Here is a 25,663-nt window from a genome sequence, read left to right as displayed (position 1 = left end):
TCCCATTCTCTCCTTATCTTTCCACCTTCCAGTTTCCTTCATCGCTGTTCTCTGTATCTTTTTTTCAGACGACTCTTGGGTCTCTTCTCGTTTTTCTTCCTCTCTGCTTCTCTTTTTCTCTGCCTCATCCTCCTCCATCTCCTCTGCCACCCGATTCTTCCTGTGTCTCACTCTCAACCCCCAAAACACAGCAATTCAGGGATGACAGGGCCTGGCAGAATGCCCCGGGGAAGGTTGGCCCTGCCCTCTGAGGGCATCGATGGAGCCCACTTGGAGCAGGATTGGTGAAGAGGGTGTCCGGGCTGGAGAGGACAGGTGTCTGTCTCCTGGGCTCGTGGGATGGGACCCTGGCTTTGATGCTAGCTCCATCTGTATCACACGGCCTGATCAGGATTAGCTGCTGTCCGGGCATTTCCCTCCATCGCCTGATCCACTGAGTCCACTGGGGTGGGGAGGACAGGGTGTGGGGGCATCAGGACTAGAGCTGAGTCAGGAGATCTTTGCCAAGTTCCCATGGGTTAGTTAGCACCCTCAGGGTGGCAGTGCTGGAGAACGCTCAGGGTTTGGTGCCCTCATGCCCACCCCCTCCAGGCAGCCGGCGCTGACTGCACGAGGTGACACGTGACCCTTCCAGCCAGCTATGCCCCTGCTGCCCAGCACCGTGGGCCTGGCAGGCCTGCTCTTCTGGGCAGGCCAGGCAGTGAACGCCTTGATGCCCAATGCCACCCTGGCACTGGCCCGGACCGAGGGCACAGCCGTGTGGCCCCTGAGTGGCCTGGGGGTGCCCCGCTACCGGCGGAAGCGCCACATCTCTGCCCGGGACATGAGTGCCTTACTGGATTATCACAACCACATCCGGGCCAGTGTGCACCCACCTGCGGCCAACATGGAGTATATGGTGAGTTCCCGTGCCTTCCCCTGTGCCCTTTCCAGCAAATGTCAGTCAACTCAGTGTGTTCTGGAAGGGCTGGACCACTTGCCAGCCTGGCCCCACTAGCCAGTATCTCGGTGTCTGGGTCCTGTGCAAAGGGCAGGAATTCCTCTCCCCATTTGATAGATGAGGACACTAAGGCCATGCGCACAGGTTGTCTTGGGAAGTGGGGTCAGCAGACTGCTGTTTATGGGGCATCCACTGTGTGCCTGCACCTCACCTACACATAACCCTGAGGGTTCTCCTCTGCCTTCGACGTGGAGATTGCAGTCTCCTTTATCCAAATAAAGAAACCGAGAGGCAGAGATTTGCCAAAGGTCATCTGGTTGGGATTCTAACCCAGGTCAGCCTGCTGCGAAAGGTTGTGGTCTTAACCAACACAATACCTTGCCCAAGGATTTTGGCTCCCTGCTGGGGTCTGCAGGGGGTGGGTGGCTGGAGCGGTCCATGCTATTGTCTCTTTGCGGCAGGGGTCTGATGGACACTCACAGACTGTACTCAGCAGGCCTGTGGGGGGAGAGTTTGGAGCAGCGGGGACGGGTACCTGGGGTCTCAAGCTGAAGAAAACTGGCAGCTGAGCAGCTGCAGAAGCTGAGAGATGTTCCCTTAAGGAGGCAGGACCAGCGGCTGTCACCCCAGCCCCGAAGAAGCCAGACTCTCAGAGTGGAGGAGGGGACCTTTCTCTTTATCACAGTCCCTCCCCCAGGACCTTTGTCTCAAACCAGCCTGGAGAGATAGGCTTCTAGCCCACCCACAGATTTCTTTACAGAAAGAGATGGCCAGTCTCCCCGCTCCAAGACAAACATGTGCTTCTCAACAGCCTGAAAATCCCTATGCTTTTGCAATGTGTCCATTCACTTAGGTAGTAACCGCTGCTCAGAGGTAGGCAGTACGCTAAGCCTCATGGAGATGCTGAGAACAGGATGGAAAAGGTGTCTTCCCTCATGGGGATGATAGAAAACAAACATCCACAACATAACAAATGGGTAATACAATGTCAAGTAGGCATAAGGTGTTGGGGAAGGGCGGGGATAGGAACCAGAACGGCAAGCAGCTAGAGGTGGGGGAGTCATTTATTTGTTCATTGACTGACTCATTCGTTTATTAGCACAGGGGCTGGCACACGGAAGGTCCTCCGTTTTTCAAACAATGACACATTTATTGTGCACCAGCGTGTGTGTAAGGCACTCATCCCAACGAGTGTTTAATTGTTGCATGCGTGGTGGAACAGAGAGAGTGAAACAGCTCACCATGGACCCCAGCAGGGTCAGTGAATGTGGGTTTGATGTTAGCATGCATTTCCCTCGTTTTACCCCTTTGGTGCACGAAGGAAACATTCCTCTGCATTCCCGAAGAGTATCAGTTGGACAACCCTGGAAACATGTTTGGACCCCTCTCTTGCTATCCCTGTGACTTCTTCACTAGCTGCCTTCTGCCCGCAGGACAGGCATCTGACTAAGTATCCTTTGCCCAAGGAATCCTTTCTCTCCCACAGCCTCCCCAAAAGTTCCTGTCGCCTGTTTCACATGCTCACACCCACCGGGATCGTAATGATTGTTTAATGTCTCATTTCCTTGCTAGACTGTCAGTTCTGGGTGCCTAGAAATATTGTTCAGTATTTGCTGAGTGAACAAATATGATGAATGAATGAATAGTATCTCAGAGAATCCTAGGAAGTCAGAGTGGAAGGAAACTGGTATTTTTTTTTAAAAGTGGTCCTTTTTCAAGTTATAAAACTTGCAGCAGTCACACATTGGAAAATTATGAAGCTGTTGGGAGGGAGGAGGGCGTTATTCTTTATGTGTTGATGTGGAATAGCCACTAAGATAACCTGTTTGGTTGAGCAAAAGCAGCCAGGAACCTGATAGAAGGTCTGGTTAGCTGCCATTTGTCAACAAAATGTATAACTTTTATATTAAATACAATTATATATTTATATACACTTATGTAATTTTATATACTTATATAATTATATGTATTATATATAATCATATATTTTACATATACTTATATAATTATATGTATGCATATATATTCATGTATATATACTTGTACAGGTATAGAGTGTTTCTGGAGGAGGATGCCTCTATGGGGCAGGACAGGTGGGGGAGGAAGTCGAGGATTAAGATGAGAAACTTTCGGGGCGCCTGGGTGGCTCAGTCGGTTAAGCGTCCGACTTCAGCTCAGGTCACGATCTCGCGGTCCGTGAGTTTGAGCCCTGCGTCGGGCTCTGTGCTGACCGCTCAGAGCCTGGAGCCTGTTTCAGATTCTGTGTCTCCCTCTCTCTCTGACCCTCCCCCGTTCATGCTCTGTCTCTCTCTGTCTCAAAAATAAATAAACGTTAAAAAAAAATAAAAAATAAAAAAAGATGGGAAACTTTCTACTTTTCCTCCTTTAGGCATCTCACATATTAAATTTGTGCGTGTTTTCACTATTCAGGAAAAAAAACCTTTTGAACTCAAAATGCTTAATGTTAAAATAAACACATTTTAAAAATACAATAAATAAAATAATAAACCAGTTCCCTCCCCATCACCCTGGGCTCAGTCACTTCCAGGGACTGCTAGGAACTCCCGCACAAACACCACAGAGCCCGCTCAGAGCCGAGAGCCCCCAGCCTGAAGTCCAGAGGCGGGAGTTGGGGTGGGTACCAGACGAGGAGTGGGAGGTCAGGGTGGATCTTGGCTCTGGTGTGGACTTGCTGTTGACCTTGACATCATAGGCCTTCTCTGACTCTTAGTTTTCTGATTTGTCCAGTGGATTTGGTACAGGGTTTCAAGCAGATGGAGGAGAAACAGGACCAGGACAATGCCCATCTCAGGACACCGCTGGGATAGTGGTTCCCCCTCCTCCCCACCCACACCGGTGCCCCGGCCCCAGGGAAGTTCATGGCCTTTCTTTCCCCAGGTCTGGGACGAGCGGCTGGCCAGGTCTGCCGAGGCCTGGGCCACCCAGTGCATCTGGGCCCACGGGCCCTCACAGCTGATGAGACACGTGGGCCAGAACCTGTCCATCCATTCTGGCCGGTGAGTGACCTTTTTCCCTTCGTCCTCTCGGTCGCTCGATGAGGTCACGGAGCACGGTGGTGGCGGCAGGGTAGCTCCTCCATTCCCCAGCCAGTGTGCCTTCCATCTGCTCTGCCTCCCCAGGTACCGCTCGGTGGTGGACCTCGTCAAGTCTTGGTCTGAGGAGAAGCGGCATTACTCGTTTCCTGCCCCCAGGGACTGTCGCCCACATTGCCCCTGGCGCTGCAGCGGCCCTGTCTGCTCCCACTATACCCAGGTACCCCTTTGTTGGGAGGAAGGGCCGAGGGAGAACAAATCCTGGGAGCCTAGAAGAAAAAGAATGTGGTGGGACAGAAATTAGAAATAGACCAGAGGGGGTGCCAAGTGGCTCAGGTGGTTAAGCGTCTGACTTCAGCTCAGGTCATGATCTCTGGATTCGTGAGTTCGAGCCCCCGTGTTGGGCTCTGTGCTGACAGCTTGGAGCCTGGAGCCTGGAGCCTGCTTCAGATTCTGCCTCCCTCTCTCTCTGCTCCTTGCCTGCTTGTATTCTCTCTCTCTCAAAAATAAATAAATAAACATGAAAAAAATAAATAAATAGAACAGAGGCCCTATGGACTTCCTCTCACACAATAAGCATATTCCTGGAAGGTTGTGTGTATGTTGAACTCAGCTAATTGCATCTTGCATTGAGTGTCTTGCATGGGCCCGACCAGATTGTTTGACCCCCAAAATGGAGATGTGTGGTCTGACGAGTTCAAGAATGCTTTTGAATTCAATAGGTCCAAACACTTTCTAGTATATTCTAAGAACCCCACTATCTTAAAAAAAGTGGTAAAATAAAATGACAAAATTGTAGTATATTTTGAGTGTTAATATTGAATATGTTACCACTTGTTACACATAAAAATATAATGCCATGTAATGTAGGAAATGGGACCGAAAATTCCCATCACAGGACCGATATTTTCTTTTTCTTCTTTTTTCTTTTCTTTTCTTTTTGAGAGAGAGAGAGAGAAAGAGAGGGAGAGAGAGTATGCATGAGTGGGGGAGAAGGGCAGAGGGAGAGAGAGGAAGAATCTTAAGCAGGCTGTGGAGCCTGACTCGGGGCTTGATCCCACAACCCTGGGGTCATGCCCTGAGCTGGAATCATGAGTCAGACGTTCAACTGACTGAGCCACCCAGGTGCCCCAGGACCAATATTTTCTTTCAGTCTGTCTATCTCTCTGTGACTCATTTGGAATTAATGTCAAAACTCTACATTGGAGACCCTCTAGGAAATATGAGGCCTAGACAATGTCCTCCCTGATATCCCAGAGGACATTATTAGCTTCACTTTACCAAAGAAACTGAGGTGCGGAGTGGTGAAATGACTTGGTCAAAGCCACACACTAGTGATACCGAGATTCTGATCCAAGGCTGTTTAACTCTAAAGTTTGTGTTTTAACTCTAACACAATAATGATTTTCAAGCGGTAGTCACTAGGGAACAAAGAAAGAAAGAAAATTAATAGAACAGTATAGAAAATATTAGCATATGTCACACATGAAAATATTAAATATGGGTTCACAAAACTTGTGTTCCAGCTGTGTGTGTGTGTGTGTGTGTGTGTGTGTATTTTGTGCACTAACAATTGGAAATTCACTCCTTACCGTTGGTGGTAGTAAAAAAACAAAAACCTTGAGTAACATTATAGCACAATGTGTCTCCAGGAACAGGAGGCAGATGGCTTCCCCAGAAAGACCTCATGTAATGCCCACACCCTGAACCACAGCCAGGAGCCTCCCCGTGCCAAGGGGCCTGGGTCCGCCTGAGTTCTTCTCAAAGCCTCCCCTGTCATTGTCCTTCCTCAGATGGTGTGGGCATCCTCCAATCGGCTGGGCTGTGCCCTCCACACCTGTGGCAGCATCAACGTCTGGGGCAACACCTGGCGTCAGGCAGTGTACCTGGTCTGCAACTACGCCATTAAGTAAGTGCAGCCCCCAGGCAGGGGGCCGTGGGGCACAGGGGTGGACCCTGAAGGTGGAATGGGCAGAATTCAAAGAAACCTCAAAACCATACAACTTGGTAGTTTTAGAGTCAATTGATAATTCTTTTTCTTTACCCAAATCGCAAAAGTGATCGGGAGACAGAGGACCAAGTCAGGTGGATAGGCAGCCGCGCTGACGAAGTCAGTAGCAGAGAAAGTGGTTGAGATGTGCCAGGCAAGCAGGCTTCAAATAGCTCACTCTCATATCGGACCTGCACACCAATTGACTGGGGACACCTGACAACCGCAGTCCTCTACCAGTTAAGTGCATTGCTGGCCCCTCCAAGCTCGTCACAGGAACAGAGCAACCGAGAACACACGCTCCCTGCAGCCACGCAGATCCCAAGGGAAAGAGGAAGGCTAGAACGAGCACACTCAGTTCCTTCCTCCAGACTCTCCAATCAGCTTGGTGGGAGGGAGGTCACGAGTGGCCTTCGTATGTAAGCCTCTTGGAAACATGGAGAAAGAGGAATGGAAGTTACATCCAACTTACACTATACAAATTTGCCAACATTACAGACTCTCATATGAAAACAAGAACAGGGTCACCTGGGTGGCTCAGTTGGTTAAGCATCTGACTTTGGCTCAGGTCCTGATCTCATGGCTTGTGAGTTTGAGCCCTGAGTCAGGCTCTGTGCTGACAGCCCGGAGCCCGAAGCCTGGTTCCGATTCTGTGTCTCCTTCCCTCTCTGCCCTCCCTGGCTCATGCCCTGTCTCTCTCTCTTTCAAAAAACTAAGTAAACATTAACTAAATAAATAAATAAATAAAAACAAGAACAAATTCTAAGTAAACATAATATTTAGAATTTCAAAATCACATGCCGATAATCACCTTTTACTCTCAAGTAGTCCTTAGCCATTTACAAAATATTTTTCACCTCGTTATCTCATTGAAGAGATGAAAGAGAAAGAAGGAAGAAAAAATGGGAGTGATACTGGGAAACTTTTTTCCTTTTTTAAAAGAGTAAGAAATTGAGGATCAGGGAGGTTAAGTAACTTACAAAAGTCACAAAGCCAGGAGGTAGCAAAGCTGTTTGAAACACAAGTCTTGATTTCAAGTTCTATGTTCTTTTTTGTTTTTCAGTTTATTTTTGAGAGAGAGAGAGTTAGAGAACAAGCTGCAGAGAGAGAGGGAGACAGAATCCCAAGCAGGCTCCATGCCGCCAGCACAGAGCCCAAAGCAGGGCTCAAACTCACACAACATGATATCACGACCTGAGCCGAAATCAAGTCGGAAGCCCAACAAACTGGGCTACCCAGGTGCTCCTCAAGTCCTATGTTCTGTCTCCTACATTATTCTGATATTCTGGAAGTCACTGGTAGCCTGAACACAAATTCTCAAGCCCTTTACCTGTTAATGGTGACATCTATTAACAAAGTATCAGCCCAGCTTTATCAGACACAAAAATACAAAGCAAATTTCGTTACAAATGGCTTCAGGGGCTGTTCCAATTTGCTGATACATCAAACTTTTGCAGCATTAACAGCATAATTGTTAAGATTTTTATTATCTGGAGTCAAGACTGTCAGGGTTCAAATTTGTGATTTAACTTCACTTCTCCATGCCTGTTTCTCCACTTGCAGAATGAGAATAAAATAGTCCCTACTCATTATTACTGAGAGAAATAAATGATTTGACCCAGGTAACACCTCCGGGCTCATGATAATGTCAGAATATATGTTGATGCTTACTGCTGCGACCACATCTGGGTTTAATGTCCTGCTCTACCATGTGCATATGAGGACTTTGGATAAGGCATTTCATCTCTACAGGCCTCACTCTCCTCTTTTAAAAGAGGGCTAATCCTGGGGGCAGTTGGGTAGCTCAGTTGATTGAGAGTCTGACTTCGGCTCAGGTCATGGTCTCACATCTCTTGAGTTTGAGCCCCGCATTGGGCTCTCCACTCTCGTCGCAGAGTCTGCTTTGAATCCTCTGTCTCCCTGTCTCTCTCTCTCTCTCTCTGCCCCTAAATAAAATAGGACTAATCCTACTTACCTCACAGAGCATCACAGCACATAGTTGCCCACAGTACATGCTTAGTAAATGGTGGCCACGATTATAACTAGGTTATAAACTCTTCGAAATAGACTTAATTCATTTCTATATCCTTTTACTACAATGATTTCAACCCCCTTTTTTAAAAGCAGAAAATTTTCCCCAGTGGTTAAATTAAATAAAAAAAAAAAAGAATGACTTTTGTTCCATCACCCCCAGGTGTCCCCACCTCCCCCCCCCCACACTGCCCCCAAACTTCCAGAAGCACCTTTTGAAAACTATGGACTCACAGCATCTGGCACAAGTCTTGGTGCCCTATAGCTGCTCCTGAAGTGTTTGTTGAATGAATAAGTGAGTGAACTCCATATAAAACCAGAAATGCATACTTCTCTAAGCACTTTGGCTGACTTTATTTACAGTCGTTCAACAATCACTTTTGGAGATAAAAGGTATCCTTTCTGCCCACAATGAGTATTCATATGAAGTGCGAGAAAATAAGGCAAAGTTAACTAACAGTGGCGAGATAATGAGGCAGTCATGAGCAAGAGCTAGGGAATGATTTTAGGCCTTGAGAAGAGGAGGGAGAAAAAGAAAAATCTGTGGGCTGGGATGGGGAAGAGCGGGTATGTAAGTTAGATCTGTTGGAGCAGTCTGGAACACCTGCCCAAAAGCTGCACATGTGCTTCTGTGAGCTGGGGGGGGTGAGCCAACTATGGCTCATGGCCAAAATCTTGCGTGCTGCTAGTTTTTGTAAATAAAGTTTTATTGAAACACGGCCACACCATTTATTTACATATTATCCAGGGCTGGTTTCAACGCAGTAGAGATATACGGCCCACAAACCCTAACATATTTACTATCTGGCCCTTTACATGAAAAAAATTGCCAACCCTGGGGCACCTGGATGGGTCAGTTGGTTAAGTGTTTAACTCTTGATTTCAGCTCAGGTCATGATCTCACAGTCATGAGATCAAGCCCCACATGGAGCTCTGCACTGACAATGCGGAGCCTGCTTGGGATTCTCTCTCTCTCTCTACTGCTTCCCGGCTCATGCATGCCCTCATGCGCGCATTCTCTCTCTTTCTCAAAATAAATAAATAAACACTAAAAAAAAAAATTGTCAACCCCTGCACAGGCAATGGGAAGCCACTAAAAGTTTTTGAGCAGGAGAAAGTGATGAAAGTGGTTTGTTTGTTTTTAACAGCTTTATTGAGATACAATTCACATACCATACAACTCACCCATTTGAAGTGTACAATTCAATGGGTTTTGGTATATTGTTACATTATTAATTTTTTAAAAATATGTGTAACATAAGTTTTGCCATTTACCATTTATCATTTTTAAGCATACAGCTCAGTGGCATTAGTTACATTCACAATACTGTGCAACCATAACCATTATCTGCTTCCCAAACTTTTTCATCATCCCAAAGAGAAATTCTGTAAACACTGAACAATCAACTCCCTATCCCACTTCCTCCAAAAGGCCATCATGGTCTCTTGAAAGGACTAACTCAGGAGCAGGTAGGATGGATTTAGGATCCGGCTGTTGAAGAAACGGACAGCAGTGGCCATGATGAGGCTTCAAGGGCATGTGCCCCCATGATTGAATTATACTCGTCATCTGATTATTCTAGCTTCTATTTGCACAGCACTTTTGAAGGTCATAAAGTGTTCACACATTTTTGCAGATACCATTTTATTTATTTATTTATTTATTCATTCATTCATTCATTCATTTTGAGAGAGAAGGAGGGGCGGGGAGGGGCAGAGAGAGAGGGAGAGAGAAATCTCATGCAGGCACTGTCAGTGCAGAGCCTGACGCAGGGCTTGATCTCACCATGGCGAGATCCTGACCTGACCCGAAATCAAGAGTCGGACACTCAACCGACTGAGCCACCCGGGTGCCCCTCATTTCTTTATTTTATTCAGAAGAAACGAGGTGGTTTATTCTGTTACCAGCTGGGCAGAATCCCAGACCAGAACTCAGAGTTGCCTGAGTCAGCGATGGGAGGTGGGGTGGAGGAAGTAAGAAACCCAGCACTTACTGAAGAGTCGCTTATTTGCCAGGCATCGTGCTGGGTGCGTGCACACAGGGCTCCCTTATTTGATCTTCGCTGCATCCCAGTGAGAGAGAGGAGTCTTCTCTTGGGTTTATAGATGAAGAGACCAAGGCTTACAGACGTGACTTGCCCAAGGTCGCATAACCAGTCAGTGGCGGTGCTGGGATTTGGAAACCTGTGTGAACGTTGCTCACATAACTCTCTGTCCCCATCTCCTTGGGACCTTTTCTCTTCCAGGGGCAACTGGATCGGCGAGGCACCATACAAGATGGGGCGGCCGTGTTCTGCCTGTCCCCCAAGTTACCAAGGCACCTGCAGCAGCAACATGTGTTTCTCTGGACTCAAATCCAATAAGCTTCTGTGGTTCTAAATTTCCCCAGGGCCCCGGCGGCGCCTCTGGCCTCCTCCAGAGGATCGCTTCCCAAAGACCAGGTCAAAGAATAATTGTTTTTTTAAAGGACATAATTGGGTTCACTCCTCTGATCTGAATTTTCCCTCCTGACTCCTTCCATTCCCAAAATGTCCAGCATGTGCCTGAAGAAAACAACCTTTTCTTTCTTCCTTCCTTTCTTTCTTTCTTTCTTTCTTTCTCTCTTTTTCTTTTCTTTTCTTTTCTTTCTTTCTTTCTTTCTTTCTCTCTTTTTCTTTTCTTTTCTTTCTTTCTTTCTTTCTTTCTTTCTTTCTTTCTTTTTCTTTCTTACAGCTTTCTTCTCTCCAACTTCTGGCAAAAAGGCCCATATCTTTCATTGACTCAGTGCTCAGAGAGCCAGGGCTAGATGGGGCTGCCTGGCCAACTCTCAGGTCCCAAACCCACAGGTCTTTGTCCATCCAGTGAAGAGTATTTCTGAAACGATCTTTAGCCTGAAACCCACTTTCATTCACTCAATAACAGCCAAACTTTGAGGACTTGTGGTTCACTCCCATTGCGTGTTACTGGAGCCACCTGTCAAGCTCCCCTTTTACAGATGGATACACTGAGGCTCAGAGGAGGGTGTGACCTACTGATGGCTTCACACTTTGTCTGCAAGGGCACCCAGCTGGGGGCTCAGGTCCTGACATGCCCTACAGGCTGTCTGACTCCTCTCTGAGTGCGCAGATGGAGTGCAAAACCAAAGCTCAGCCCATGCCGCCTGAGAGAATTGTCTTCTTCTGAGCCTGTCTTTTTCTCTACCACTCCACATGTTGGTCTGTCTATCTCTCTCTCTCTCCCCCACATCCCATAGAGCCTCATTCTCATTCCCATAAACCATTTCCCCCTCTCCCCGCCCCACTCCACCCAGATATCATAACACACAAAAGTCCTTTTGTTTCCAGAGATAGTAAAATCTCCCCCACAGACCTTGCCCTCCAGCTGGGGACCACTCCCTGCCTGACCAGAGAACACTCCATTCAAAGACCTAGATGGAAAACAGCCCCTTTCCCTAGACTCCTTACATCGTGCTAAATGGAGTGAGTTTTCTTCCCACTGGTCATTCCCACCTAGGCCACGACCTGTGCATGCCAACACCTCTCCACCCTCTGTCCCGGGCGCCCAGTAAAGTCCTTTGAGATCTGATGTGGCGGCTCTTTCTGGTTCCTCCTTCTCTTAGGTCTCAGAAGGGGTCAAAAAAGGAAGGAAGGGAATTGAGGAGGGGGAGATGGAGTGAGGGCAAAACCAGCTCCAGAGGAAGACCAGGAGAGGGGGCTAACGGCCCCTCAGCCCCTGTTTTGTGCCAGGCATGACGAATAGATCAACGTGCAAGTGCATGTGTATGTATTACTGTTCCATTTTACTGGTGGGAAAAGTGAGGCTTAGGAAGAGTGCCCATTTCCAAATGCGGGAAACAGGTGAAGGGAAACAAGTACACTGTTGTGAGTTTATTATTCGCAGATTATATCCTTCCTACTTTTTTTTTTTTTTTTTTTGGATGGAGTATTTTCATTTGTAAAACAGTGGTGATGATAAATGTTAGTTTTTTAAAAAAAATATTGGGGCGCCTGGGTGGCTCAGTCAGTTAAGCACCCGACTCTCGGTTTCAGCTCACGTCATGATCTCACAGTTCATGAGTTCGAGTCCCGCATCAGGCTTTGTGCTGACAGTGTGAAGCCTGCTTGGGATTCTCTCTCTCTCTCTCTCTCTCTCTCTCTCTCTGCCTCTCCCCCATTCGTGCTGTGTCTGTCTCTCTCAAAGAAATAAATAAACCTAAAAAAATTATTAACGTCCTTATGTTGGGGGGAAAAGGCTTGCCACCCTATGCCAATTTCCCAAAATGTTCTGGAAATTTAAGTGGCATGAGATCCCCTGAATTAAAAGGTATGCACAAGGTTATATAGCTAGTAGGGAGCAGACGTAGGATTTGAATTCAGCTTCATCTGCTCTCAAAGCCTGTGTTGTTTTGACATTGCCTTCCTGTGTCCCAAGTACCAGAAGAATGGCAAGGACAGTCACTGGCATCTATGAACTGTTTAGTACACTCTCAATCTCATTGAATTATCACAGCTATCTTAAGTGATAAGCACTGTTCCCATCTGCCCTTTACAGACATAAAAACTGAGGCTAAAGAAGCTCGATTTGAATATGTTCTATGTGACTCAAAACCCCAATGTCTTAACCCATTTGCTCTCTGCTTCTCAGCTAAGAAGGGAGAAACTCAGAGACTGGACAAAGGTAGGGACGATTAAGCAAAAAGTGACATTGTAGGGGCGGGAATTCCAGGTGACCTCCCGGGCTTCCCTCTCATGAAACTGCCCTTGAGCAGAGCCCGTGCTGACCAAGAAATGAGCAGGTTGGGCTTGCTGATGCTAGCCAAGCCCTGGACCCTGCAGACCCAGGGTGAGGGCTCAGGCTGAGAGGAGTTGCCATAGCATCCTGGTTTGTTACTTTGCTGTTCCCACTGAAGGGCAACAGTGCTTCCCACTTTCTCCTGCAAGAAATCTGCAAGAACATTGAAGCCTCTGTAGTATTTTACTTTTTGAAGATTTTCATACCCCGACCTCATTTGGTTGCTCATTCACCAGCTGAGAGTGTTAAGAGCATAGACTCTGGAGCCGGATTGCCGAGGCTCAAATTTAACTTCAGAGCTAAGTGTGCTTGGGTAGATTACTGTGAGCTCTCAGTGCCCGTCTCATCTGTAAATGGGGACACTAATAGTATCTGCCTCATGAGGTCGTTTACAACATTAAATGAATGAATACGTGGACAGCACTTAGAACAGTGTTTGGTATATAGTAAGTACTATAAAAGTGTCAGCTCTGAGCACAGTGGTCCCTAATATATGTGGCTCACAAGCCATATCCGGCCCACTGCCTGTTTTTATAAATAAAGTTTTATTAGAACACAACCAAGCTCATTTGTTTTTATATTGTCTATGGCTGATTTCATGGTCCCACAGCAGACAGGAGTAGTTGCAAGAGACCGCATATCTAAAACTCAATATATTTGCTCTCTGGCCCTTTATAGAAAATGTTTATTGACCCCTGAGATCTATAATGTTCCCAGGCTCCTAGAGCTTGTTATTCCAGTGTGACAGGGAGGCATTAAACAGAAGATGAATGCAAATACTTTATTGTAATGGAAGTAAGTGCCATCTGGGAGAAGAACAGGGAATTACAGGCTCCCATAAGGACAAGGGGGCAGGAAGCTAGGGGAGAGAGCACAGGGCTTTGTCAGGTTCTAAAAGACGCCCGCTGGGTGAGAGGGACAGGGAGTGAGCTGATCCTGGGAAGAGAGGCAGGGGCCAAGTCAGGCACAATCTTGGAGCTTCACTCAAGGACAAGGGGGAGGCACCACAAGATTCTAACAGTGGGAACACATGTCAGATCTGCATTTGAAAAGATAATTCTGGCTGCATTCAAGGGGAATAGACTTGGCAGGGTCAGAATGGATCCTGGGATCCGGGTGAAAGGCTATTTCAGTCATCCAGGTGAGCAATGAGGATGACTCCTACCAAGATGATGGCACTGGAGACAGGGAGAAGTGGATGCCTTTGTGAGATGTTTAAGTGGAATGCAGGGGGATTTTGTAGTGGTTGGGTGCGGGTGTGAAGAAAGTGGAGTAGAGAAGGGTGCCATTTTATCAAGATGGGGAATTTAGGGGAAGGGGTTTCGATGGAAGTGAAGACCAGGAGTGCAATGATAGGGGCATATCATATTTGAGATTGTGAAACATACCTGTGGAGATATCTAGGAGGTAGATGAAGCCAGTTGGATATATGAATCTGGCCTCCAGAGGAGAAATTTAGGTTGAAGATACATAATTGGGAGTCATGAGTATACAGTTGGCCTTGAGGCCATGGTAATGGATATGATTATGGGAGGAGAGATAACAGAATGAAAAACAAGAAGTAAATCTAGAATTAAGCTCCAAGTAACTTTAGTATTTAAAGACAGGTCAAGAAGCATGAAATGTCAAGAGACAGTCAAGAAGGAAGGAATCCAGAAAACTATAGTAGTGTGGATGCTAACGGAAGAGGAGTCAACTGTCAAATGCAGTAAAATGGGGGCGCCTGGGTGGCGCAGTCGGTTAAGCGTCCGACTTCAGCCAGGTCACGATCTCACGGTCCGTGAGTTCGAGCCCCGCGTCAGGCTCTGGGCTGATGGCTCAGAGCCTGGAGCCTGTTTCCGATTCTGTGTCTCCCTCTCTCTCTGTCCCTCCCCCGTTCATGCTCTGTCTCTCTCTGTCCCAAAAATAAATAAACGTTGAAAAAAAAAATTAAAAAAAAAAAAATGCAGTAAAATGTCCTTTGAATGCTTCAGTAAGAAATCATCTCTTCCACCAAGGAAGACTGTGTGTGTGTGTGTGTGTGTGTGTGTGTGTGTGTGTAGGGGGCAGTTGGAACAGAAACCAGACTGAAGTGGGCTGTGCCACAGGAGATGGGAAAAAAAGAGAGCCCTGGTATAGGCAACTATTTTGAAAGTTCAGCAGTGAAGGGAGGAGAGAGGTGATATAGTGGCAGAGATGGGAAGGAAGTTATTAAGGGAGGATTATTTATTTATTTATTTATTTATTAAAAAAATTTTTTTTAACATTTTATTTTTTGAGAGACAGAGAGAGACAGAGCACGAGCAGGGGAGGGGCAGAAAGAGAGGGAGACACAGAATCCAAAGCAGGCTTCCAGGCTCTGAGCTGTCAGCACAGACCCCACGTGGGGCCTGAACTCACAAATCGTGACATCATGACCTGAGCCAAAGTCAGATGCTTAACCGACTGAGTCACCCAGGTGCCCTGGAAGGCTTTTTTTTTTTTTTTTTTTAATAAAAGAGATATTATAGCATATTTCAATATTGATAGGATTCTGCTTCTAGAAATTTCCTATAGATATACTCCCCCCATGCGGCTCAAGACCTGTGCAGGAAGACATTCACTGTTTGTAGTGACAAAAGCCTGGAAACATCCTAAATGTCCAGCAAGAGGACACTAGTCAAATCAATTATATTCACACAACTGGATCAATACTCAAGTGAATGAGGTAGGTATGCCAGGACGGACATAGCCCTTAGATACCAAGCGGAGAAAGGAGCAAGTGGCATTAGAGTGTGTTTAACACGTTCCCGTGCATTTTATGCATTTACATTTGTGTCTATGCATTAGTCAGCTTGGCTACCATAACAAAATACCATAGGTCAGGTGGCTTAAACAACAGAAAACGATTTTCTCATGGTTCTGGAGACAGGAAGTCCGAGATCCAGGAGCCAGAATAGTTGGGTTCTGGAGAAAACTGTCTTTCTGGCTTGCAGATAGCCACCTTCTCACTGTGTCCTCCCACAGTCTTGGAAGGACACTTATCCTATCAAAGCAAGACCCCACCCTTATGACCTCATTTAACCTTACTTACTTCCTAAAGGTCTTATCTTCAAATACAATCACATTGGGAGGTTAGGGCTTCAACATAGGAATTGGGGAGGATACAATTCAGTCCACAGCAGTGTGTACGTGTGTGTATATGTTTAATTTCTGGAAATATAAACAAGAATTTGTATTATAGGAGATGGGCTTATTGTTCATCATATGCTGTTCGCACAATTTTCTTTTTCTTTTATATTTCTTTTAACATTGATTTATTTTTAAGAGACAGACAGAGTGTGAGCAGGGGAGGGGCAGAGAGAGAGGGAAACAGAACTGGAAGCAGGCTCCGGGCTCAGAGCTGTCAGCGCAGAGCCCAGTGTGGGGCTTGAACCCACCAACCGCGAGATCATGACCTGAGCCGAAGTTGGACGCTCAACCGACTGAGCCACCCAGGCACCCCTGCACAATTTTCATTTTTAATACGCGAACGTATTTTTTTTCATTAAAAAAAAAAAACAAACTAGTTTAAAACAAGTGAAAGCAAAAGGAAAGATCATCTCACATGGTTAAAGTTAAAAAGACTGACAACAATAAACAGCGATAAGGGTATATAGCAAACAGGAGCTCTCTTACCCCACTGGCAGGAATACAAAATGGTATTCATACAAAAGTCTGACCACTTCGGTGAGTTTGAGAGTTTGAGAGTTTCTTATAAATTAAACATACACCTACCTGATCAACCAGCAATTCCTTTCCTGGAAATTTAACCAAGGGAATGAAAACATATGCCTTCACTAAGGCTTGTTCATGACTATATGTAGCTGTGTAATTCACAATAGCCCCAGACTGGCAACAACTTCAATGCCTGTGACTGGGTGAACCAGTTACAGAGTATCTATTCAGTGGACTAGGAAGTAGTACCAGGGGACCTGAATGTGGGTGAATCTCACCAACATTCTGAGCAAAGGAAGCCAGACACAAAAGAGTAAATGCTGTCTGATTCTATTTCTATGATATTCTAGAAAAGACAAATCTAATGTAGAGTGACAGAAAGCAGGTCAGTGTTGCGTGGAGAGGGAGGTGCTGGAGGATTAACAGCAGGGGAACAAAGAGAAGTTTTGGGGGGTCGTGGAAATGTTCTGTATGGGTTCATACACTTACCGAAGCTCATGAAACTGTGTACCTAAAAAGAGTGCATTTGATTATATGTAAATTATACTTTCAACAGAAAGTTGATTTTAAAAGTCTAAAGAGGGAGAGGTCAAATATGTAGGAGAAGCCCCATGGGCTCACGGGGGGTTCCTGAGCAGGGGGAAGAGGCAGGTGCAGACCAGGTGGATCTGGGTGAAGGAGGTGCAGGTGAATTTGGGTGAGGCGTTTGGGCATGTCCAGGTTTAAGGCTTCTTCTCTGTGCAGAGGTAGTCTCCTCCTGCTGAGGATGAGAAAGGAAAAGTTGCGAGGAGTGAAAAGATTGGAAACAGAGGGGTGCCCGGGTGGCTCACTCGGTTAAGCATCTGACTCTCGATTTCAGCTCAGGTCATGATCTTGCGGTTTGTGAGTTCCAGCCGCATGTGGGGCTGGCTCTGCACTGACCTCACAGAGCCCGCTTCGGATTCTCTGTCCCCCCTCACCGCACCCCCCCCCCCGACTTGCTGTCTCTCAAAAATAAATAAACATTAAAAAAAAAAAAATTGGAAATAGAGGTAGAGACTAGACAAGCCAGGAGAAGGGAAACAGTATAGAAGCTCAGGGTGGCATGGAGGGGTCTGTCGAAGCTGGTGATTTCAGAATCCCAAATCAAGCCACTGGGCACAGTGCTGGGACAAAAGAAAAGGGACTGCTCCAAAAGAAGCCAGGGAGCAGGTGTGCATGCAAGAGAGCTGAGATGCAGGAGGGCTCTGCCGTCAGAGAACAGAATGCAGATTTCAGCAGTAGTTGCCTTTTGAGTAAGAAGGAGACCAGTGGACCAGGAGAGGGGGTGGGCAGAGTCTGCCATTTGGTTTGTGTTTCTCCGTCCCTCATCACGCTCACCGGTTTGTAATCAGGTCTGTGTCACAGCATCTTTGAATAATCTTTACTATCGTCTGATGAATGCCCATCTCCCCCAGTCGTCCACAAGTTCCATGGGTGCAGGGCTGATGCCTGCTTTGCTTGTTTCTGTATCCCTGGAGTCTAGCACAGGACCTGGTATACAGTGGGTGCTCAGTAAATATATATTCGATGAAGGGGAGACTGTGGTTTGTAATGCTAACTCAACTCCTCTGTCACCAGCTGTGAGATTACAGACAGGCCACGTCTCTCTGTGGCTCAAGTTTCCTCACAGAGGCTTAATTTAAATGTGGCAATACCTGTGTGCTACTCCCAGCATCCAGTAGGTGCTCAATAATACAGTCCTCCACTCCCCTCCTTTTCTCTGCTACCCCTCCCTCCTGCCACAATGCCACACCCATTATGAGGAGCCATAAAACCCAACCCAGGTTGGACTCTCACCTCCTCATCGCCTCCTGGCCAGTCCCTTACCTCAAGTTGGGGTGAGGGGCTGATGTCCCCTACATCTGGCTCCAGGTGCCCCCCAACCCCAGAGAGCAGGACTGGGGCCCAAGTGGACCTCGGATCTGGCCAGGTTGCCATTGCCATGGTAACAGTGACAGTCCTCAGCCGCAGGTTCCCTAAGTGACTGGTTACTCTTTAACATATCCACCCACCTTGGGTGATTAGAAGAATCAATAAGATAACCAGGCGGTGGCAGCTGGCTGTACTCACTGCCTTCCTGGTGGACTGGCTCCCGGTGGCCCTGCTGCCGCTGTGTGTGGGGCCCGGCTCCTCCATGCCCCCGCGTCTCTGGCTGGGTGGGCTCGGCCATGGTCAGTGTGAACGCGCCCCTCGGGGCTCCAGTGGAGAGTCCCTATGGTGAGTGGGACCAAGGGTCGGGTGGGGGGAGGACTGGACAGGGCAGGACCGTGGTCAAGTTTGGGAGGCCATGGGACGCCCCATTATGTGTTTCCGAGGAACGCAACGACTCTCTAGGGTCTCCTCCAGAATGGCAGGAACCTCAGGGGATGCATGTGGCTTGCTTCGCTAACGTCCCAGAGGCATGGCAGATTTGGTCTGGGAAGGGCTGGGAGGGGCCGTAGGAGCCCCCCCCGCAGGGGCTTGTTCCTTTCGCCTCCGCCAAGAGAGACTGCTTTCCTGGGCACGTGTCCCAAGGGTCTTTCCAAAATTCCACAGAGGGCGGGGCTGGAAATACCAACCCATTTGCCAGGGACGAGTGGAAGCCGACCGGAGCCTTGCTGGGCCTAGCACAGAGCTGGCTCACGGTCTAGGCGGATGGGACCCCGGGGGAGGGCGGGGCAGGCCGCTCTGATGAGCTCTGGATAATTCACCAAAGGGAAGCCAAGTCGAGCAACACAGCGTGGGGCGTGGGGCGTGGGGCGTCGGAAAAGAATGGTCTCTTGCTAGATGTATGAAACTTAGGTGCAAGGCCAGGGAAGAACGTGTCACTGAAAGGTGAAAGCTTGGGCTCTGTGGCTGGGGTGACTCCATACTGGAGGTAACGCAGCAAACGTAGAGGATGGGTAAACACAGCGTGATGCATCTTTAGCAAGGAATGCTAGCCCATTGTTGAGGGAGCAAAAATGCAGATCTGTTTGCAGATAGGGAAGGACCTCCAGGTTACACTAAGTGAAAAAAACAAACTGAAGCACTGTGTGTAGCATTTTACATTTCTGATAACAGAACGGATATTCGCATGTATATGTACACACACGTTTGTATTTGCATAGAAAGCCAGTAGACAGACAGGAAGAGACTGGTAACAGAGTTGTGTTTCTGAGGAGGGAGGTTCAATCAATTTTTTTTTAACCTTTTCTTGCACATTTTGGATTTTTAAAAATTAGGTGCGTTTTGTTAAGAGATTTAAATCACACAAACACACATAGTGTTTGGCCTCTGGAATCCAGGCTCTAGTTCTGTGACTTTAGACAAATTATTCAACATTTCTGTGCCTCAGTTGCCTTCTCTTTCAAGTGGAGATAGGATGTCTTACAGGCCCTCATAGAGGACTAAAGGAGACCAAGGGTGTAAGCCCTAGGCACCAGGCACATGATAAGGACTCAACAAATATTGTTTAATATTGTCATTAGCTGAGGACAGATGGCCTCAAGGAATCAAGGACTGGTCTCCTGACTGGTCCACTGGGATCTTTCTTTGACCCACCACCAAACAGAAGTTTGTGCTATAGCGGAAGGAGCAGAGGCTAAGGAACCCAAAATAGCCTGGGGATCCATCCCGCATACCAGCTGTATGACCTTGGGCAAGTTACTTCCCCTCTCTGAATCTATTTCCTCACCTGGAAAATGGACCTATCTCACAGAGGGTGGTGCAGTGAGAGGAGATAGCATAGTTGAAGGGCTAGGCATGTCTTAGGTGCTCCATCCAAGGTTGAAACACAATTATAAGACTTGGTTGACCCTGTAGCCAGAACAATTCTGTGTCTTGCATAGGGACCAGATAGTCAGCTGCTGCGGAAGGAGAGCCCCAGGCCACAAGCCAAGGCTAGGGATGAACAGAAGGCCCCCCACATTTCTCCCAGGGGAGTACTATAATAATATAACCTGACAGCCTCTCACGTATTCCAGGTCTATGTACTTTGTAGGGTGGCCTCATGCCCTTTCATCCTGACCTGTACGCAGTGCTCACCACAAAGCAAGTGTTCAACACACATTTGTTGGATGGTTGGATGGATAGATGGTTGGATGGATGGATGTTCTATGCCTATTACTTTAATTCCTACAACAGCTGTTCCAGATAATAATATTGTTATCTCCGAGGATAGAAGAGAAAACTAGAGCTCAGGATTGTTTCAAAAAAAAAAAAATCATCTGACTTCAGTCCATTTGTGACTCTCTTGACTAAGCTACAGATCTGGGCTGGGCAGAGAAAGGAGAGCTCCTATGGCCAGATTTGTAGCAAGCATCAACAAAAGAACATTGCTGTCCTGGGACAGCTGGGCATTTGTTTGTGTGTGTGTGTGTGTGTGTGTGTGTGATGGTGGCTAAAAGACCTTGCTTTTGAGATAAAGTAAATCTGGGTTAGCATCCTGGATCTGCCCCCTCCTTTATTTTTTAAAGCTGTGTGGCCTATCCCTCTCTGAGCCCCACATGTTGAATGAACTAGGAAGCTCTAGGGAAAATGCACCTTCTGAAAAAAGAAATGAGTGTTTTGAGGAGAACCCCTTTTCCTAGGCTCTGTAATCAGGATAATACTAACCCCCCACCAAAGGCTGCAACCGCAGAGGTAAGCTGTAGGGGAAGGGACGAGGTCCACAGCAGAGCCTCAGGAGGGGCAATGGCAGGCAAGGCTGTGGAGAGGATAACATGAGTTAACACACGTGAGTTAATACACAAGTGCTCAGCGTCGTGCCTGACACAAGGCAACCATGCAGTAAATGTCAGCTGCCGTCTCACATCTTTGAACCCCAGGAGGACAGTCTTTAGGGAGCTGATCTTTGGTGGGGTGATGCTGGGTGTACTTGACCTTCCCCTGGACTTGCGACACACTCATGGCACACTGGCTTCTGGTTTGTAGCTCTCATCATGACTCTGATCAGACAGCATTGGTGTGCGTTGTGGCCTCTGTATCCCCCACTCGACTATAAACTCTGCGAGCCTTGCACGTCTCACACAGCGACTGGCACAGAATAAATGCTCAGTAAGCATCTGTTGGATGCATGAACTGAGGGAGGTTTTAAGAAACAACCCTATGACAACCGTCAACAAGGTCAGCCAGACCCATGCTCTACCTTTCTGTCTCTCTCCATGCTCACCGTGCAGACCCAACGTGGCTGGCATGGTGCGGGCATCACGTCTGCCCTCAAGCTCCTGAAGCTGGAAGGGATAGTCCTTGAAGTACTTGTTTCTTTTATCAAAAAGCAAAATTTCCCCAGAAACCTCCCAGGAGACTTCCCTGGTTCAAGGAAAGCTGGGAATTCAAGGGTCTAGTGGAAAGAAATGGGAAAGCCAAGACTGGCTTCGACCAATGATACTGTTTTCTTGAGGTCTAGCACGATGCTGTTCCAAACAAAATCAGGGTTCTCTCATAAGAGGGTCTCTCAGCTTCAGCACTATTGACATTTTGGCTCAGATGATTCTTTATTGTGGCGGCTGTCCTGTGCGTTGTAGGATATTTAGCAGCTTTCCAGACTTTGACTCATCAGATGCCAGGAGCATTCTTCCCCCATCAGCTGTGCCAACCAAACATGTCTCCAGACGTTTCTCGATGTGCCCTGGACACATATAACACTACTGTGGTATAAGGAAGCAGGGATAGCTTCTGCATGATGTCTGCCACAACTGAATATCCTGTGACTTTTCTGCTGTGGTTATTTGCTTCGGGTGCCAGGGTCTAGCTCAGAGGCAAATCTGGAGCTGCCCTTAGCAATTATGAGGATAAGATGCTATTGTGTGCTTATCTGTATGCTACCCAGATTTCTGGCTTCATTCTTTTCTTACCCTTTCCTATGCTTTTTCTTTTCACAAGTTCCCCTTAGCTTCCCTTAATTATCTGTCTTGGTCCTTTGGAAGTTTGTCATTTTTGTAAGCATTTCAAATCTCCTTGAGGGCAAGGTCTGTATTTGTATGATCTTTGTTGTTTTATTCTAGGATACTCTAGGACTTGGACCTATATTGACTTTGAGGGAGGTTTATTGAATGAATGAATGAATGAATGAATGAATCAGAAAATGGATGGATGGATGAATGAATGGATGTCTGGGTGGGTGAGTGGATGGGTGGGTATGGTGGATGATGGATAAATGGGTAAGTAGATGGATGGGACGGTGGAGAGATATGTAGATGAATGTGATAAGTGGATGAATAAGCAATTGGTTAGCTGGGTGTGTGGGTGGATGCACAGATGGATTGGTGTTTGGATGGATGATATAGGCTGGGCTGGGCTGGGCTGGGCTGGGCTAGCAGAATCTGCAAGTGCTGAGGACAGAACAAGTAAGGAGACTGGGCGCTTTGGCCACTGGTGGACAAACCTCAATTAGGCCAACGACATGAGCCTCAGGCCGGATCAGAGGCTGTTGTCGGGGGCAGTTTGGTTAAATGGCACTCCCACCGAAAACTGTATAAGTGGTTGACACTTTCCTTCGCCATCTGATTCTGAATTTCTTCCTCCATCAAATAAAGTTGGTTGTCGTAAGGATTCGATGAGGTGAGGAAGGAGAAAAGTATCATAAACTAGAAGATGCTTCATTTCCTCGAAGGGCTGATGGGCCCAAAGTTGGGTAGGATGCCAGAGGCTGGCCAACTGTAGGACTGTGTCAGATGTCAGGCACGGCTGTTTCCCTATGTAGAGTCTCCCCCATCGTTTTCCCTTTTCTCACCTCTCCACATCTTTTCCCATTTCACCTCAATTTAATTTCAGCCTCTATGGTTCACTGGTTCACAAACCTGACTGCATATAGAAAACCTCCTTATCAACGACATATTTTGGGGCCCCACCCCAGACCTGGTGAATCAGGATCTCCTGGGATGAGTTCCAAGAATCTTTAATTTTTTATTAAGTCCTTACGTGATTTGGGATCCAGCATAGAAAACCATTGTCTTATTTTGTGCCATTTTATAAAGGGAGGATATGGGTACCCAGAATGGGTCCTGTCTTTACACAGGAGGCTCCTGCATTCACTGTCACTGTTCACTTATTCACTTTTTCAACAAACCTCTACTGAGGACCTATGGAAAACAAAGCATTCTGTTAGGCACTGGGGGAATGGAGGAGAATAAAACGTGGCTTCAGATCTTGGAGAGCACCCAGTCGGGTGGGGAAGACAGACAGCCCAGCCACAATGAAAACAGAGTGCCAGGATATGGATGGATAGGGCATGATGGGGACACAAAGGAACTTAGGAGGAGGGCAAGAGATCAGGGACCTCCTGACCGTGGAGGAGTGGACTGATATCGAAGCTAAAACCCAGAGGTTTAGTAGGAATCAACCAGGAGGAGAGAGGGGAGGGGACACCATATGCAAAGGCCTAGAGCCGGGCCTAATCTGTACAGATTTTACTAGCACTTGACTGCAGCTCAGTCCCTTCTTCTCTGAAAGTATTCTGGGACTTCTCTGATTGTTTCATGAAAGATTCTGAGATGCTTACATGCAGGAACTATGCCTTCTCTTTCTTTTTGACTCACACTCCTCTTGCATGAGGGTGGGCCTGGGAAGAAGAAAAACATCTGTCCCCATTTAAGCCCTTCCTATATAACAGGCTGGACTCTGGTTACTTGAAGTGCTTTCTTCCTTTTATTTATTTTTTTACATCTATGTATTCATTTTTTTTAACTTAAAAAAATTTTTTTAACATTTATTTATTTATTATTGAGAGACAGAGAGAGAGAGCGTGAGCAGGGGAGGAGCAGAGAGAGGGAGACACAGAATCTGAGGCAGGTTCCAGGCTCTGAGCTGTCAGCACAGAGCCTAGTGCGGGGCTCGAACTCACAAACTGCGAAATCATGACCTGACCGAAGTGAGATGCCTAACTGACTGAGCCATCCAGGCGCCACTAACTTTACTTTTTAGAGAGAGACCGTGAGTTGGGGGGCAGGGGAGGGAGAGAGAGAGAGAGAGAGAGAGAGAGAGAGAGAGAGAGAGAGAATCTGAAGCAGGATCCACTCTCAGACAGATCTTGATGTGGGACTTGATCCCATGACGCTGAGATCATGACCTGAGCCGAAATCAAGAGTCAGACCCTCAACCTACTAGGGTTGCTGTGAGAATCACAGGAGGTTTATATGTGGAACGGGGGGAGTGTCTGGCTCATAGAAAGTGCCGTATAAATTTTAATTATCATAATATCTGCAGAGTATATACCCACTACGTGAAAGGGATGGAATGCTTACTGTGTGTTAGGCATCTTTTAGCTGCTGTGAGACAAACTGAAATGAATGAGGGATATGTAACTGGTCATTCCAGGATGTAATTGTCTGGGTGGAGAGTCAGAACGAAGCTTAGTTCCAAGCCTTCACATACCCTCTGGAGCCTGTCAGGGGGGTATGCTCTTGGGGGCTCAGATCATGCACATAGGCCTGTGGGAGCAGATGGGAGGCGTGGAAATGGTGGGCACAGACCCGTCCTTGCCACAGACGTGGGAAATGGCTCTGGCCCCAGCCAGCTTTTTGTGATCCCACTCAAGTCCTTCTGTTGGGTCTCTGCCTCCTCTTCTGAGAAAAGGAGGCATGTTCCTTATTCAGGGGTCATCATACATTATTCACTGGAGCCCTAGGAGTCCAGAAGGATGTCTCAGGGTTCACTTTTGAGGCCAATGTGGGTGTTCAAATGAACCGGGCTCCTAGCCTCCCCCACCCACAACCTCTGGTTCAACCAGAGAAGCTCCATGTTGACTTTGAATGAAACATGTGATGAAAGGAAAATTTATGGTTCATAAATTTTTGGAAAGCCAGAGAACCAGTGTGTTTCAAGCTGCGATCCTGACCCATTAAAGGCTCATGCAACTTATTGGGTTTATTATTTAGGGCAGCACTAGCTGATGTAACAAACCCAAAACGTAAGTTAGAAGTTTATTTGCCTCTGTCACATAGTCATCCAGGGATCCCAGAAGTGACCCTGACTCAGAATGACATTTATCATTTCTGCTCACATTCCATTGGCCAGAATTAGTCACATGACTTTGGCCAAACGCAGAGGAATCTGGGTTGTGTGGTCCCTAGTAGGCCAGCTGTTTTCCAGGAATAGCTCTATAAACCATGGAAGGGAGAACATGAATTTATTGCTACACAGCTGGCCACCTCTGGCTTGGGGTCATGCACACACACACACACACACACAGGTGCACACACATGTACATGCACACACAGTCAT

The 25,663-nt window shown here is 47.1% G+C and overlaps 2 protein-coding genes across 2 annotated transcripts in view; both read left to right on the top strand.

The window, feature by feature from the left end:
- The first annotated feature begins 640 nt into the window (after nucleotides 1-640).
- Nucleotides 641-10,393, top strand: R3HDML (R3H domain containing like). The gene is made up of 5 exons (XM_042930122.1): nucleotides 641-898; nucleotides 3,839-3,957; nucleotides 4,081-4,213; nucleotides 5,787-5,902; nucleotides 10,261-10,393. Exons 1-5 carry the CDS (start codon nucleotides 641-643, stop codon nucleotides 10,391-10,393), a joined length of 759 nt encoding a protein of 252 aa, XP_042786056.1.
- A 7,885-nt stretch (nucleotides 10,394-18,278) lies between these two features.
- Nucleotides 18,279-25,663, top strand: part of HNF4A (hepatocyte nuclear factor 4 alpha) — a 56,880-nt gene continuing 49,495 nt past the window's right edge. Inside the window, exon 1 of the mRNA XM_042930901.1 lies at nucleotides 18,279-18,697. Coding sequence (XP_042786835.1) covers nucleotides 18,649-18,697 — 49 coding nt within the window. The 5' untranslated portion in view covers nucleotides 18,279-18,648. The remainder of the gene's footprint in view (nucleotides 18,698-25,663) is intronic.

Source organism: Panthera leo, chromosome A3, assembly GCF_018350215.1.
Source record: "Panthera leo isolate Ple1 chromosome A3, P.leo_Ple1_pat1.1, whole genome shotgun sequence".
Lineage (NCBI taxonomy): Eukaryota > Metazoa > Chordata > Mammalia > Carnivora > Felidae > Panthera > Panthera leo.
Note: the sequence above shows the minus strand (reverse complement) of the source record. Positions and strands in the feature narration are given on the sequence as shown.